We start from the raw sequence: 14,813 nt of genomic DNA, 5'->3' as shown, positions 1-14,813 counted from the left end.
GCCTTCTCCGCATCTAATGCCACCACAATCTCCGCCTCTCCTTCTGCCGCCGGCATCATTATCACATTTAGCAGCCTTCGCACGTTAGTGTTCAGCTGCCTCCCCTTCACAAAACCCGTCTGATCTTCATGTATCACCCACGGCACACAGTCCTCTAGTGGCCAAGATCTTTGCCAGCAACTTGGCGTCCACGTTCAACAGTGAAATTGGCCTATATGATCCACACTGCAGGGGGTCCTTATCTCGCTTCAGGATCAGGGAAATCAGTGCCCGTGACATTGTCGGGGGCAAAACTCCCCCCTCCCATGCCTCGTTAAAGGTCCGAACCAACAGGGGGCCCAACAGGTCCGCATATTTTTTATAAAATTCAACCGGGAACCCATCCGGTCCCGGCGTCTTCCCCGACTGCATGTGGCCAATCCCTCTAACCAGCTCCTCCAACTCGATCGGCGCCCCCAGTCCCTCCACCTGCTCCTCCTGCACCCTTGGAAATCGCAGCCTGTTCAAAAAGCTCTCCATCCCCCCCATTCTCCCCCCCCCCGGCCCCCATATTCGTAGACCGCTCCCTGCGCCTTCCTCCACTGTGTCTCCGCCTTCCTGGTGGTCAGTAAATCAAACTTAGCCTGCAGGCTACGCCGCTCCCCCAACAATCCCTCCTCCTGGGCCTCCGCATACCTCCTATCTACACTCAGCAGCTCCCCCACCAGTCTCTCCCTCTCCCTCCTCTCCCCCCTCTCCCTATGGGCTTGGATGAAAATCAGCTCCCCCCTAATCACTGCCTTCAGAGCCTCCCACACCATCCCCACCCGGACCTCCCCAGTATCATTGGCCTCGAGGTACCTCTCAATACATCCCCGGACCTCTACACACCTCCTCATCAGCCAACAACCCCACGTCCAAACGCCAAAGCGGGCGCTGGTCCCGCACCTCCCCCATCTCCAGATCCACCCAATGCGGAGCATGGTCTGAAATCTCTATAGCCGAATATTCGGTATCCTCCACCCTCGGGACCAGCCCCCTACTCAGGACAAACAATCAATACGGGAATAAACCCTGTGCACGTGGGAGAAAAAAAGAGTACTCCCGAGCCCTCGGCCTCCCAAACTTCCACGGATCCATCCCTGCCATCTGGTCCATAAACCCCCTCAACACCTTGGCTGCCGCCGGCCTCCTGCCCGTTTTAGAACTAGAACGATCCAGTGGGGGATCCAGCACCGTTTTAAAGTTTCCCCCCCCATGATCAGTAAATCCAGGTCAGGAATGCGGCCTCCAGGTCAGGAATGCGGCCCAACATACGCCTCATGAAACCAACATCATCCCAATTTGGGGCATATACATTTACCAACACCATCCTCTCCCCCTGCAGCTTACCGCTCACCATCACATATCTGCAGCCACTATCAGCCACCACCTCAGACGCCTCAAACGCCACCCTCTTCCCCACCAGGATCGCCACCCCCCGGTTCTTGGCGTCGAGCCCTGAATGGAAAACTTGCCCCACCCACCCCTTCCTCAGACGAACCTGGTCCACCACCTTCAGGTGAGTCTCCTGAAGCATGGCCACGTCTGCCTTCAGCCCCATCAGATGCGAAAACACTCGGGCCCGCTTAACCGGCCCATTCAACCCCCTCACGTTCCACGTGATCAGCCGGATTAGGGGGCACCCCGCCCCCCTCCCCTGCCGACTAGCCATAGCCCATCGACTGCTCGCCCCTGGCCAGCACCCCCCACTCGGCCCATTTCCCATGGCGATAGAACCTCACCCCGACCCGCACCAGTTCCTCCCTGGCCATTCCAGCAGCAACGCCCCCACCAGTCTAGGACCCCTCCTAGCCGCGACACTCCCTCCATAGTACACCCATGAGCCAGCTGACTTCTGCAGACCCAGGCAGCTCCCACCCTAACTCTGACCCCATCCGATATGGGATCACCCCCACCCTGCAGCAGCTCCTTGGCACCGCTCCGGCGTGGGAAAACGGAACTGATATCCATTCCCTTTGCCTCCAGCTCCACCCCCCTCGTCCCGCAGCGCGGTAAACCAGAGGAAAGCCCGCGCTTTCACACTGCCCCACCCCACCTCCCCCCCCGACGCAGCTCCCAAATAGCAGTCCCAACCCATCCACCAACCTCCGCACTCCAGTCCTGGTAGATGCGCACGACCGAATTCTCCCACTTGCTGCTCCTCACCTTCTTGGCCCATCACAGCACACACTCCCGGTCACTGAACCGGTGGAACTGCACCAGCACCGCCCGCGGGGGTTCATTCACCTTAGGCCTCCTGCTTTTCCAGGGGAGCTGCTGCCGTTTTTTTCCTCGCCCCACTCCGGGTCCGCACCATAAATCCCGGGAGATATTACTCCAAACACCTTCACACACCGGGAATCGTTGAACCAGCGCCGTTTGGGGCCCTTAAAAGAGCCCAAAAGTCCTACGATAGCGGGAACTGCCGAACGTGCGACTTAGCTCAGCATTGCTGCCACCGGATGTCCGAGGTGCAATTACTTGACAACAGCTGGAAAACTGCCGTGCTCATCTCTGAATAGTTCACAGGATCTTGTATGCCTATTTGAGAAGGCAGATAGATAGATAGAGAAATACAGCACAGAACAGGCCCTTCGGCCCACAATTTTGTGCCGAACCTTTGTCCTAGGTTAATCATAGAATTTTGGACACTAAGGGCAATTTTTCATGGCCAATCCACCCAACCTGCACATCTTTGGACTTGGATAGGAAACCTAGTTATTTGTAGCAATCTCTTGGTACTGCACTGAAGTTTCATGTGTTTGATTGTATTCAAGCCACGAAGAGGGGTTTAAAGTCATCATCCACTGCTAAAGGGCCACCAACCAAACCAAGCTAGCACACTGCAGTAAACTTATGTTAAATGGTTTTAATATGTATTTATATGTGTAAGCTGGATGCTGCAGCAAGAACACTTTGATCAGCTAGTTGAAGAAGAGCCCTTTTACGTTGTGTTAGTCAGCTTTTCAGGTCAAGTGGAGGGGTTTTCTAATTCAATAGTTTTCTTAAAGCCTTTGTTATTCCTGATCTGAGAAAGGACTTGTGGAGGGTGAAGGAAGGAAGATTGAATATAAAGAAAGCCGTAAAGATGGAACCAAGATGCAGTAGCAAAAATCAGAAATTGTCTTCATCAGGATAATGTAACAAGAATCTCTCAGGGAGAGATCAGAGTTAAATGGCAGCAATTAAGAAAGATTGCTGTGATAAAAGTCAGCTGTTGTACAAAATTGGTGGGAATGCAAAAAGAACACGGAGTAGACTGGAAAAGTAATAGAAGGAAAAGTGGCAGAACACAATTAGGACAATATGCAGTGAGAAATGGCAGCACTGACAGAGACTGATAAACATTGAGGAACAAATTGGAAGCCTAATACGGAAACAATGAAAGCTAACCCATCAACATAGTAACAGAAAGAAGGGAAAATATTTTTGTGCAATTGACGTGATAACCAAACAAATAATTCAATAACCAATCAGAAAATAGATTATCAAAGGCTATGTATTTGTAATCTCTAACCACAAGAAAATTGCAAGCATTGTAGATGCAAAGATATAATTCAAGTGTTCAGTCTTGGAACATTTCAAAATTACAACACTCTTGAAATGGCATCAAAAATAGTGGCACTATATTTCATGAGAGAAGTTGTTTTAATTTTGCTATTTCAATTTTCAGGGTCACTCTTGGGTGACAAAACGCGGATGACTGAACTTGCAAGAGATATGAATGCTTATATCCGTCCATCACCCACTCTGGGTATGTTGGGAGGAGTAACCAGGACCACAAATGAAGCAATTATTTTATGCGAAGGAGCAGGATATGATCTAGTTCTTGTAGAGACTGTAGGTAAGTGAATGTGCACTCTTTTAGAATCATAACGCACATAAATTCTTCATTCTGTGTTTAACTGGCCACTTGTGGTACCATGTCTCTACCATTAAATGTTATTAGCCTTTTTTACATTGTGGCTCAAATGTTAACAATAATGGTATTATATTCAAGAAACACATTCTTCTTCTTTGGCGATCACTCACTAACAAATATGATTGTTCACCTAAGCAACTCTGTATTACTGGTCATGGGTTCTGTGGGATCTTGATGAGCCTGATCCGAGAGCTGTATCTTCGATGGCACACTTGCCCAGGTGTTTCTGGGAGGTGGGATCGGTCCTTCGATTCTAGATCACTGGTATTCCTTTCTCTGGTTCCTTTTCCAGGCCTCATCTTGCCATTGGGTGTCCTTGAGGAATTGTACCCTTTTAATCAGGAGGTTCCTCCAAGTAGGTGGCTTCTGAGCAAGGTCTCCTCGGCTTTGATGTCAATGTTGTATTTTTTTAGCTAAGCTTTCAGGGAGTCCTTGAAGTGCTTTCTTTGTCCTCTTGTTCGAAAACCTTCCTTGAGCCTGGCAAAGAAGATTTGTTTTGGCAGTCAGGACTCTGGCATCCTGAGCTCATGGCCGACCTAGTGGAGTTTGTTTTGAATCATCATGTCTCCGATGCTGGATTATCTTGGCTCCTTCAAGGACACTGTGTTAGTACACCTGTCCTCCCAGCTGATGTGCGGAATTGTCTCAGACAGCATTGATAGTACTTCTCCACGGCCCAGGTTTACTGAGCCATATAGAAGAATTGGGATGTTGACTGCCTTGTAAACAAGGATCTTGGTGTGAGCACTGATAGCGTGGTCGTCAAAGATTCTCGTCCGTGGATAGGTCTGAAGGAAGTGTCTGTGGCTTGAATACGATGTTGAATCGCCACATCAACGTCAGCCTTAGAGCAATCCCCGAATTTGGGAAATGTTCCACGTTTGGTAAGATTTCTCCGTAGATCTTGATGGAGGGAGAGACCTGAACTTGCTCTGGGGCAGGTTGGTAAAGGACTTGAGTCTTTTGAGGTTGAGGCTGACCCTTTGGTATGCTTCCGCAAAGGTGTCAAGCATGGCTTGGAGATTCACTTCTGAGAGAGTGGAGATACCAATATCATCCTCATACTGAAGTTCAATGCGCATCAGTGTCATTTTCTTCTTGAATTTCAGCTGGTTGAGGTTGAAATGTTGTCCATTCATCCTGTAGACAATGTCAACTCCGCTGGGAAGCTTGTCCTTGACATGGTGAAGGATGGTGGCATTGAAGATGGAGAAAAGGGTGGGGGCAAGGACACATCCATGCGTGACTCCAGTCTTGACTTGAAGGTCTTATTTCCATTGGTGAGGTCTGTCGCCGATATTTTCTTATGGAGGAGACAGAAGATGTTAATGAATTCCTCTGGATAGCCAGCCTTTGACAGGGTCTTCCACAGCACTTCCCAATTGACTGAGTCAAAACTGCCCACTTGATTGTCATCCCATCCACAAACATTCATTCCCTCCACCACTGACACTCAGTGGTACCAGTGTATACCATCTACAAGATGCATTGCATAGATTCGCCAAGGCTCCTTGCACAGCACTGTCCAAACCCATGACCACTATACTCTAGAACAGTGGTGGGCAACCCATGGCCCAGGGGCTACATGTTAGGCATTATCCTAACTCACCTGGGTTCTGAATGTGGCCCATGAGACATTTTACTAACCGTTGCCCACACACAGGTTTGCCACATTCTGCTGATTCCCATTTGTGTAGTTTTTTCCCTACTGGTATGACTAAAGTGATATGTACGTAAAGCCAGGGCAAGTGAACTGAGGCACATGCTGATTGTACACAGCATTGACTGTGGGTGCCGTGCTCTCCTTTTGCATCCAAAGTGTAAATATTTATTTTATTTTTACCATTTGTAGTTGATAGTTCTATTAACATATAAATGATGAAGCATTTTCTATAACTAGCTATGAAATTTTTGGCACGTATTAAATTTATTTAATCTTACTCATGGGGTCATGGTTAGTGAACACGGCTGATTTCAATCTTGCGGCTCACTACGATGAAGGAGGGCCACTCATGCGACCCACCCGCGAGACTAGGTTGTCCATCGCTGATCTAGAAGGACAAAGGCAGCAAGCATATGGAAGCACCACCACCACCTGGAAGTTTCCCTCCATGTCACCCACCACCATGACTTGGAAATATATTGCTGTCCCTTCACTGTCACTGGGTTAGAATCCTGGTATCCCTCCCCCAAAACACTGTGGGTGTAACTACTTTGCATGGAGTACAGTGAAGGAAGCTCAATACCACCTCGAGGGCAATTAGGGATGGATATTAAATGTTGGCCTAGCCACACATTTAGAATTAATAAAACATATTCCATGATATAACCGCTACTCTGGTTCTTTGTCAGTTACCTTAGATGTGTGTCCACTGGTGAGTAGTCCTACTGCCAGTGGAAAAACCTATTTCCTATTTACTCTCATCCAGGCATTTGTTACCTCGAGACTTGACTCTTCCAATCTACCCCTTCCTCCACGTAAACCTGAGGTCACCCAAAACTCTGCTGGCCATGTCCTAATTCACGCCAAGTCCTGTTCACCAATCACCTGTTTGTTCACTGAGCCAAATTGATTCCTGTAAAAGCAATGTCTGGATTTTAAAATTTTCATCTTTGTTTTCAAATGCAGCCTTGACTTTGCCCCTCCTTTCTCTAATCTCCTCCAGCCCAACAATCCTCTCCTATATCTGCACCCTTTCAATTTTGACCACTTGATCATCCCTGATTTCAAATACTCTCCACCACCATTGGCCTTTTTAAAGACCTGCCATTGTTGATTTCCTGTTTCAGCTGCCAATCTTTGTTTCTAATTAATCTGGGCAATAGCCCTTTTCAGCCCACTGAAATTAGCCCCCTTCTAGTTGAGTTTCTTCAGTTTTGATTGTTCCTTACCCCTTTTCATAACTAATCTAAGCCTAATGATATTGTTATCATTAATATCTCTCCCACTGAAACATATCCACCTGCTGTACTTCATTCTGTAGAACTAGATCCAAACTGCTTATTCTTCACTGGCCCGCAAACGGTGATGATATGCAGATACGTTTATTGTTGACAGTATCAAAGTAAAGAGAGGGTAGCAGATCATTAGTACTGTTATTGATTTTATATCAAGGGCAGCAATTTAAAATCACCGTTAAAAGGCCAACATTTGGCCCAAAATAAGAATTAACAATGAAAAAAATATAGAGATTGGAAACTCTAACTCTAAGTAATAGCAGAAATTTAGGAGAACAGAAAACGTGTCTGTTTGGCCTTTAGTGGAAATAGCGAATTTTCTCTTTGCTGCATTGCTTGTCATGTTATCATTGATGAATGTGACAAGTAATCATGAGCTTTTGCTTATTTGTTAGCCCTTGAACTGACAAAAAACAATTTTTATAGAATGAGTGATGGCATTTTCCTGATCAGATATTTCCCATATGTCTCATCTGTTACAATAGTGTCACTACAAGAAGAATGCTGCAGACTACCGTAAAACTCAAAGGGCTGAATTTTTCGGCTATCTGCAGGCGGGAAAGCAGGTGGGTGGATCCATAAATTAGGGCATTGTACCATCACTGGCATGTTTACCGCTGGCACATTCCCATCCACAATGGTTTTATGAGCAGCAGAGGCATTTGATGGGCCGCCTGGTCCAATTGAGACCCTTAAGTGGGTAACTAATGCCGCCTCACCTGCCAACTTGACCGCCTCATCTGCCAACTACTGTCTCATTCCCCCCTCACTGATCAGTTCCCTGAAATAGGAGATGAAAGGCTGTCACCTCGAGTAGAACCCTTCCACTGACCCCCTCATGGTGTACTTGATCTTCTCAAGGCGCAAAAATTCCATCACGTTCCCCAACCAAGCCGAGGCCTCAGGCAGCACCAGGGATCTCCATACAAGCATAACACGCCTCCGGGCTATTAGCAAGGCGATGGCTTGGACATCTGCCCTTGTCCCCGTCTGCAGCACCGGCAAGTCCGATAATCCAAAAATGGTCATCAACGAGCACAGCTCCAACTGAACGCCCAAAATACCAGACATTGCATCAATAAAGGAGACCCAGAAACGAACAAACTTGGGTCAAGATCAAAACGTTCGCATGTGATTTGCCAGCATCCTAGAACATTGCTTTACACCTATCCTCCACCCCTGCCAAGAACCCACTCATATGCACCACAGTCATGTGCCATGTTAAACTGGATCAGGCTTCACCACTCACATGAGGATGTGAAGTTGACCCTGTGAAGATCCTCCGTCCACACTCAAAATACCAAGCTCAGCTCGCCCTCCCACTACTTCTTTACCATCTCCAACAATGTCTGCTCTGTCGCCATCATCTGCTCATAGATATCAGAAATCTTACCCTCCCCTAACTCGAGAAAATGAAAGCAGCTACTTGCATAAAATATCGTGTACCTGAAAGTATATTCTCTCTCGGGAGCTGGAACTTCTCTGACAATTCGTCTAGGCTGGCTAACCTTCCAGAAACATGAGCCACAGACTCTTTTATGCCCTAAACGATAAATCTAAGCCAGGCAGCACAAACCTCTGTTTTGTGCAAATTGGATTGGATTGGATTTGTTTATTGTCACGTGTACCGAGGTACAGTGAAAAGTATTTTTCTGCAAGCAGCTCAACAGATCATTCAGTACATGGAAGAAAAGGGAATTAAACAAAATTCAAGAAAATACATGAGAATACATAATAGGGCAACACAAGATATACAATGTAACTACATAAGCATTGGCATCGGTTGAAGCATACAGGTGTAGTGTTAATGAGGTCAGTCAATAAGAGGATAATTTAGGAGTCTGGTGACAGTGGGGAAGAAGCTGTTTTTGAGTCTGTTCGTGCGTGTTCTCAGACTTCTGTATCTCCTGCCCGTTGGAAAAGTGAGTAAGCCGGGTGGGAGGGATCCTTGATTATGCTGCCCGCTTTCCCCCGGCAGCGGGAGGTGTAGATGGAGTCCATGGATGGGAGGCAGGTTCGTGTGATGGACTGGGCGGTATTCACGACTGTCTGAAGTTCCTTGCGGTCCTGGGCCGAGCAGTTGCCATACCAGGCTGTGATGCAGCCCGATAGGATGCTTTCTATAGTGCATCTGTAAAAGTTGGTAAGGGTTAATGTGGACATGCCAAATTTCCTTAGTTTCCTGAGGAAGTATAGGCGCTGTTGTACTTTCTTGGTGATAGTGTCGACGTGAGTGGACCAGGACAGATTTTTGGTGATGTGCACCCCTAGGAATTTGAAACTGCTAACCATCTCCACCTCGGCCCCGTTGATGCTGACAGGGGTGTGTACAGTACTTTGCTTCCTGAAGTCGATGACCAGCTCTTTAGTTTTGCTGGCATTGAGGGAGAGATTGTTGTCGTTACACCACTCCACTAGGTTCTCTATCTCGTATCGTCAGTAAACTTGTAGATGGAGTTGGAACCAAGGTTTGCCACGCAGTCATGTGTGTACAGGGAGTAGAGTAGGGGGCTAAGTACGCAGCCTTGCGGGGCACCGGTATTGAGGACTATTGAGGAGGTGTTGGTGTTCATTCTTACTGATTGTGGTCTGTTGGTCAGAAAGTCAAGGATCCAGTTGCAGAGTGGAGAGCCAAGTCCTAGGTTTTGGAGCTTTGATATGAGATTGGCTGGGATTATGGTGTTGAAGGCGGAGCTGTAGTCAATAAATAGGAGTCTGATGTAGGAGTCCTTGTTTTCGAGATGCTCTAGGGATGAGTGCAGGGCCAGGGAAATGGCGTCTGATGTGGACCGGTTGCGGCGGTATGCGAATTGAAGTGGGTCAAGGCGTTCCGGGAGTATGGAGGTGATGCGCTTCATGATCAGCCTCTCGAAGCACTTCATTACAACTGACGTCAGGGCCACCGGGCGGTAGTCATTGAGGCATGTTGCCTGGTTCTTCTTTGGTACCTATGATGGTGGTCTTCTTGAAACAGGTGGGGACCTCTGAGTGGAGTAGGGATAGGTTAAAGATGTCTGTGAATACCTCTGCCAGCTGGTATGCGCAGGCTCTGAGTGCACGACCAGGGATCCCGTCCGGGCCCGTCGCCTTCCATGGGTCCACTTTCAGGAAGGCCGATCTGACTTCGGAAACTGTGATGGTGGGTATGGGTGAATTATGGGCTGCTGGGGCACTCGACAGTGGATTGTTGGTTACCTGCTCAAACCGAGCATAGAATGCATTAAGTTCATCGGGGAGGGGTGCGCTGATGCTAGAGATACTGCTTGGCTTCGCTTTGTAGCCCGTTATGTTGTTTAGTCCTTGCCACAACCGCCGAGAGTCTGTCTGTGATTCTAGCTTAGTTTGATATTCTCTCTTGGCATCTCGGATGGCTTTGCAGAGGTCGTACCTGGATTTCTTGTATAGGACAGGGTCGTCTGCCTTGAACGCCTCAGATCTGTCCTTCAGTAGGGAGTCAATCTCACGGTTGAGCCATGGTTTCCGGTTGGGGAACGTATGTACTGCTTTCTTTGGCACGCAGTCGTCCACACATTTGCTGATGAAGTCTGTGACGGTGGTGGCATACTCATTTAAGTTAGTCGCTGAGTTCTTAAATATGGACCAGTCCACCGTCTCTAAGCAGTCACGTAAGAGCTCTTCTGTCTCCTCGGACCAGCACTGCACAACCTTCTTAGCTGGATTCTCCCGCTTGAGTTTCTGCTTGTAAGCCGGGAGAAGGAGCACAGTCTTATGGTCTGATTTCCCAAAATGCGGTCGGAAGATGGAACGGTAGGCGCCCTTGATGTTTGAGTAGCAGTGGTCAAGAGTGTTGTCGCCCCTGGTTGGACAGGAGATGTGCTGGTGGAATTTTGGCAGTACACTCTTGAGGTTGGCTTTGTTGAAGTCTCCGACCACAATGAACAAGGCCTCCGGGTGTTCTGTTTCATAGTTGTTTATGACTGTATACAGTTCATCCAGCGCCTTCCTCACTTCTGCCTGGGGTGGGATGTAGACAGCTGTGATAATGGCTGAAGTGAACTCACGTGGAAGATAGTATGGGCGGCACTTTACGGTCAAGTATTCCAGGTCTGGGGAGCAGTTGGTCGCCAGGGTCACCACATCCAAGCACCAGGAGGAGTTGATGAGGAGGCAAACCCCTCCACCCTTCGCTTTGCCTGAAGATGCCGTGCAGTCCGCCCGGTGAATAGAGAAGCCTTCAGGTTGTATGGCACAGTCCGGTGAGGTGGGGGTGAGCCATTTCTCTGTGAAACTGAGCACACAGCAGTCTCTTACTTCCCTCTGAGAGGTAAGTCTGGCGTTAAGTTCATCCAGCTTGTTTTTTGGAGACAGCAATGACATGGAACCCAGTTTAAAATGCTGCCTAACCCGATTCCAAATTCTAAAAGTGGCTATTACCACTGGTCTCAAAGAGAATCCAGCAGGGGAAAACAGAAGTTGTTCACTAACCAGGGGCCTCAGGCTCAACCCTGTCCACAAAACCACCTCCATCGCTCTCATATAGAGTTCGGATCGTTAAGCTACCCCACACCTTCTCCGTATTTGCTGCCCAGTAGTAACATAATAGTTTAGATAGTGCCAACCACCTCGACTGCCTTATCCCTTTGCAAAATGTCCTAAGAACCCAAGGAATTTTACCAGCCCAAACTAAAGTAGATATCAGTTTATTAATCCTGCAAAAGAAAGACTGGGAGTCACGGGAACAAAAACAAAATCCTCATGAGAACTTTCATCTTCACCGTCTGTACCCTTCCCGCTAGGTCAAAGGGAGGGCATCGCCCCATCCATCAGACTAGAAAATGTACGTTTATGGAGAGTGGCCCAGTAATGGGCCACTTGGAATCCCAGATACCGAAAGTTACTCCTGGCTGGATAAAATGGCAACCTCCCCAGATCAGTTCCCCTCTCCAGGGCGTTCATCGGAAAATATTCACTCTTGTCCAGATTTGGATTTTATCCTGGAAAGGAGCCAAACTGCCTGAGCAACTCCATTATCTTACCCAAAGTAGAAAGTGGGCTTGTGATATATAGTAACAAATCGTTCACGTACAAGGGCACCCTATGCTCCCCCCCCCCCCCCCCCCCCCCCCTCCACCCTCTATCCCCTCCATCTGGTAGACGACCTCAATGCAATGGCTCGATTGCAACAGCAAACAAAAGTGGAGACGACGGATACCCTTGCCTTGTACCCCTGTTCAGAGGAAATAACCCAAACTCCGTTCAGAGAAAATAACCCAAACTCGGCATTAGTGCATGGACTCGTGATGGGTGCCCTTTACGAAAGCCTAATCCATGAAATAAATTTTGGGTTGAAGCCAAATCGCCCCAAAAGCTCAAAGAGGTACCCCCATAAAACCCTATTGAATGTCTTCTCTGCATTCCCCCCACATAACTAACTGATGTGAATCAAGATCTGGGATAAACATCGGCAAAATATTAATAAATGCCAATTCTTCCCACTTCAGTGCATGCACATTGACCAACACCTCCAGCGGCCCGCCAGTGACCCACAGATGATTACATACCTCCCACCTGAGTGCTAATATATGAACCGCAGAAAAAGCCATCCCCTTATTAATCAACACAGAGGCCCCCACTCCCTAAAATCAAAACCCGAGTGATATATCTGCACTGTCCATCCCTTCCACAACTTTATTTGATCCTTGATTTTGAAAAGGGTGTTCTCCTGGGCGACACGTGTCACAGTGGTTAGCACTGCAGCCTTTGGCACTGAGGACCCAGGTTTGAATCCTGGCCCCGGATCACTGTCCGGGAGGAGTTTACACTTTCTCCCTGTGTCTACGTGGGTTTCACCCCCACAACCCAAAGATGTGCAGGTTAGGTGGATTGTCCACGCTAAAATTGCCCCTTAATTGGGGAAAAAAATAATTGGGTACTCTAACTTAAAATAAACGTGTCTTCTGTAGAAAAACCACATCAGCCTTCAAACTTCTTAGTGCGCAAACATCCGGGCTCTTAATAGTGGACCATTTAACCCCCCTCATATTCCATGTTATAAACCGCACAGGTTTATAACATCCCCCCGACCCAGGATCAACCTTATCCACCCTACAAGGCAACCCGGCAGACCCCAACCTGCGCCAACTCCGGGCCCACCCAAGATAGGTAAAGCTTAGAAAACCTGACAAAATCGAAACAAAAATCCTAAACTCATTTTCATTAAAAAATCAGCAAAAAAAATCACCCCCATGGTAACAAGCTGCAGACATCTTCCTTTCTCCGCTCCCGTTAATTAGCTTTACAACTAGCAGGGTGACCCTCTGCACAGGGTGGAAATCAAAGTCAGCGAATCAGTATATCAATGATCAGTCCTCCTCCCGCCTAACCATGCTTTAATAAAGAGCAACAGAGGAAAGTCTACACCAAACCATCCTCCTCCAAAAGAACTCTCAATAGTGCAGTATACAAACCCCAACTTCGCCCAGAAAAAACCCGCCAACAAACCCAGGCATAATCCTATGCCCTCACCCACCTTACAAAAATGCCAACAAAAAACACAAAAGCAGATTAATTTAACAATGAACAAACAGCAAACTCTCCATAGCCCTTAAGCACTTTAGATCACCCCAGTCTGTGCTTCTTGACAAACACGTTCATATCCTCCTGTGTTTCGAAGTAATAGCCTCTGTCCATGCAAGTCACCAAGACAAGCCGGGTGCACCACACCAAACCTCAGATTGCTCTTTTACAGATTGGCCTTGGCCTTATTAAACACCACACGCCTTCTTACAAGCTCTGCCCCAACATCTTGGTATATTCTGATGAAATGGCCCTCCCACCTACAATCTCAATGGTCCTTCGCCCACCTCAGGGCCAATTCCTTATCCAGGTATTGATGAAACCTGGCTGTGTTCGCCATGGGAGCGCGCCCAGATCTGGCCTACAACCCCAGTGAATTGATAGGCCCGGTTCAACTCTGGGTGGGTCGGAAAGACCCCCTCCTCCACCAACCTTCCAAACATCTAAGACATTGAGTTTCAGGCCTCCAAGCCCTACGGAAACCCAACGATTGTTACGTTTTGGTGACTGGAGCATCCTCCAGATCCTCAACCTTGGCCTTTAGCACTCTACGCTCCTCGGCCAACAACACCATCTCTGCCTCCAGGGGGACAATACAATCATTATGGTCAGAGAGCACCACCTCCACCTTCTGTATCATCGCCCTTTGTATTTCTATGCACCAGTCCATCTTGTCCATGGCCGCTCGAAAAGGGACCAAAGCCTCCTCCATTGCCTTCTCCAGATCCTCAGCAACCACGTGTTGCTGCTTCTTAAATTCGTTGGTCAAGAAGCTTTTGCCTTTGCCAAATCCCCTCCGCTGAGGCTCGAGGAACTTTGGAGTCTGACAACGATTCCTTGACCTACTTCTGCCTTATGTTATATTTACCAGGCATGTGCGCGCGCGGAGGAGGCTTCCTGCAAGGGGACCTCCCTCCGGGCCCTCGCCATGGCGGCACTCCCATCCCCACCCAAAAAACACTCCAGCAGCCCAGTGGTGATAGCCACCCTCCAGTCCTGGAACCAACTACGGCAGCAATTTGGCCTGATCAAAATGTCGGACAAAGCCCCCATCTGCATTAACCATAGGTTCACACCAGCGCTGACTCACGCCGCCTTTAAAAAGTGGGGACAGGACAGAGCGACACTGACAGTCAGGGATCTATATATGGATGGCAGGATCGCAACACTGGACGAATTGACGGAGAAATTCCAGCTAGCCGGGGGAACGAGCTAAGGTACCTGCAACTCAAAAACGTCCTACGAAAGGAGACCAGGACGTATGCACAACCTCCACGACAGACGTTACTGGACGCAAACATCCTAGATAAAGGAAACTGTAGCGACATGTATGAACGATTGGTAGAAAGGGCTGACACCGTACTGGATGCAACAA

General features: G+C 48.2%; 1 protein-coding gene across 3 annotated transcripts in view; it reads left to right on the top strand.

Moving 5' to 3' along the window:
- The window catches only part of mmaa (metabolism of cobalamin associated A), an 88,666-nt gene that overhangs the window by 38,279 nt on the left and 35,574 nt on the right, over positions 1-14,813 (top strand). For all 3 annotated transcript variants that reach the window (XM_038791935.1, XM_038791936.1, XM_038791934.1), the window contains one exon: positions 3,695-3,865. In XM_038791935.1, the coding sequence (XP_038647863.1) occupies positions 3,695-3,865 (171 nt within the window). The remainder of the gene's footprint in view (positions 1-3,694; positions 3,866-14,813) is intronic.

Source organism: Scyliorhinus canicula, chromosome 3 (genome assembly GCF_902713615.1).
Source record: "Scyliorhinus canicula chromosome 3, sScyCan1.1, whole genome shotgun sequence".
NCBI classification, from domain to species: Eukaryota; Metazoa; Chordata; class Chondrichthyes; order Carcharhiniformes; family Scyliorhinidae; genus Scyliorhinus; species Scyliorhinus canicula.
This window is presented reverse-complemented; position numbering and strand designations above follow the sequence as displayed.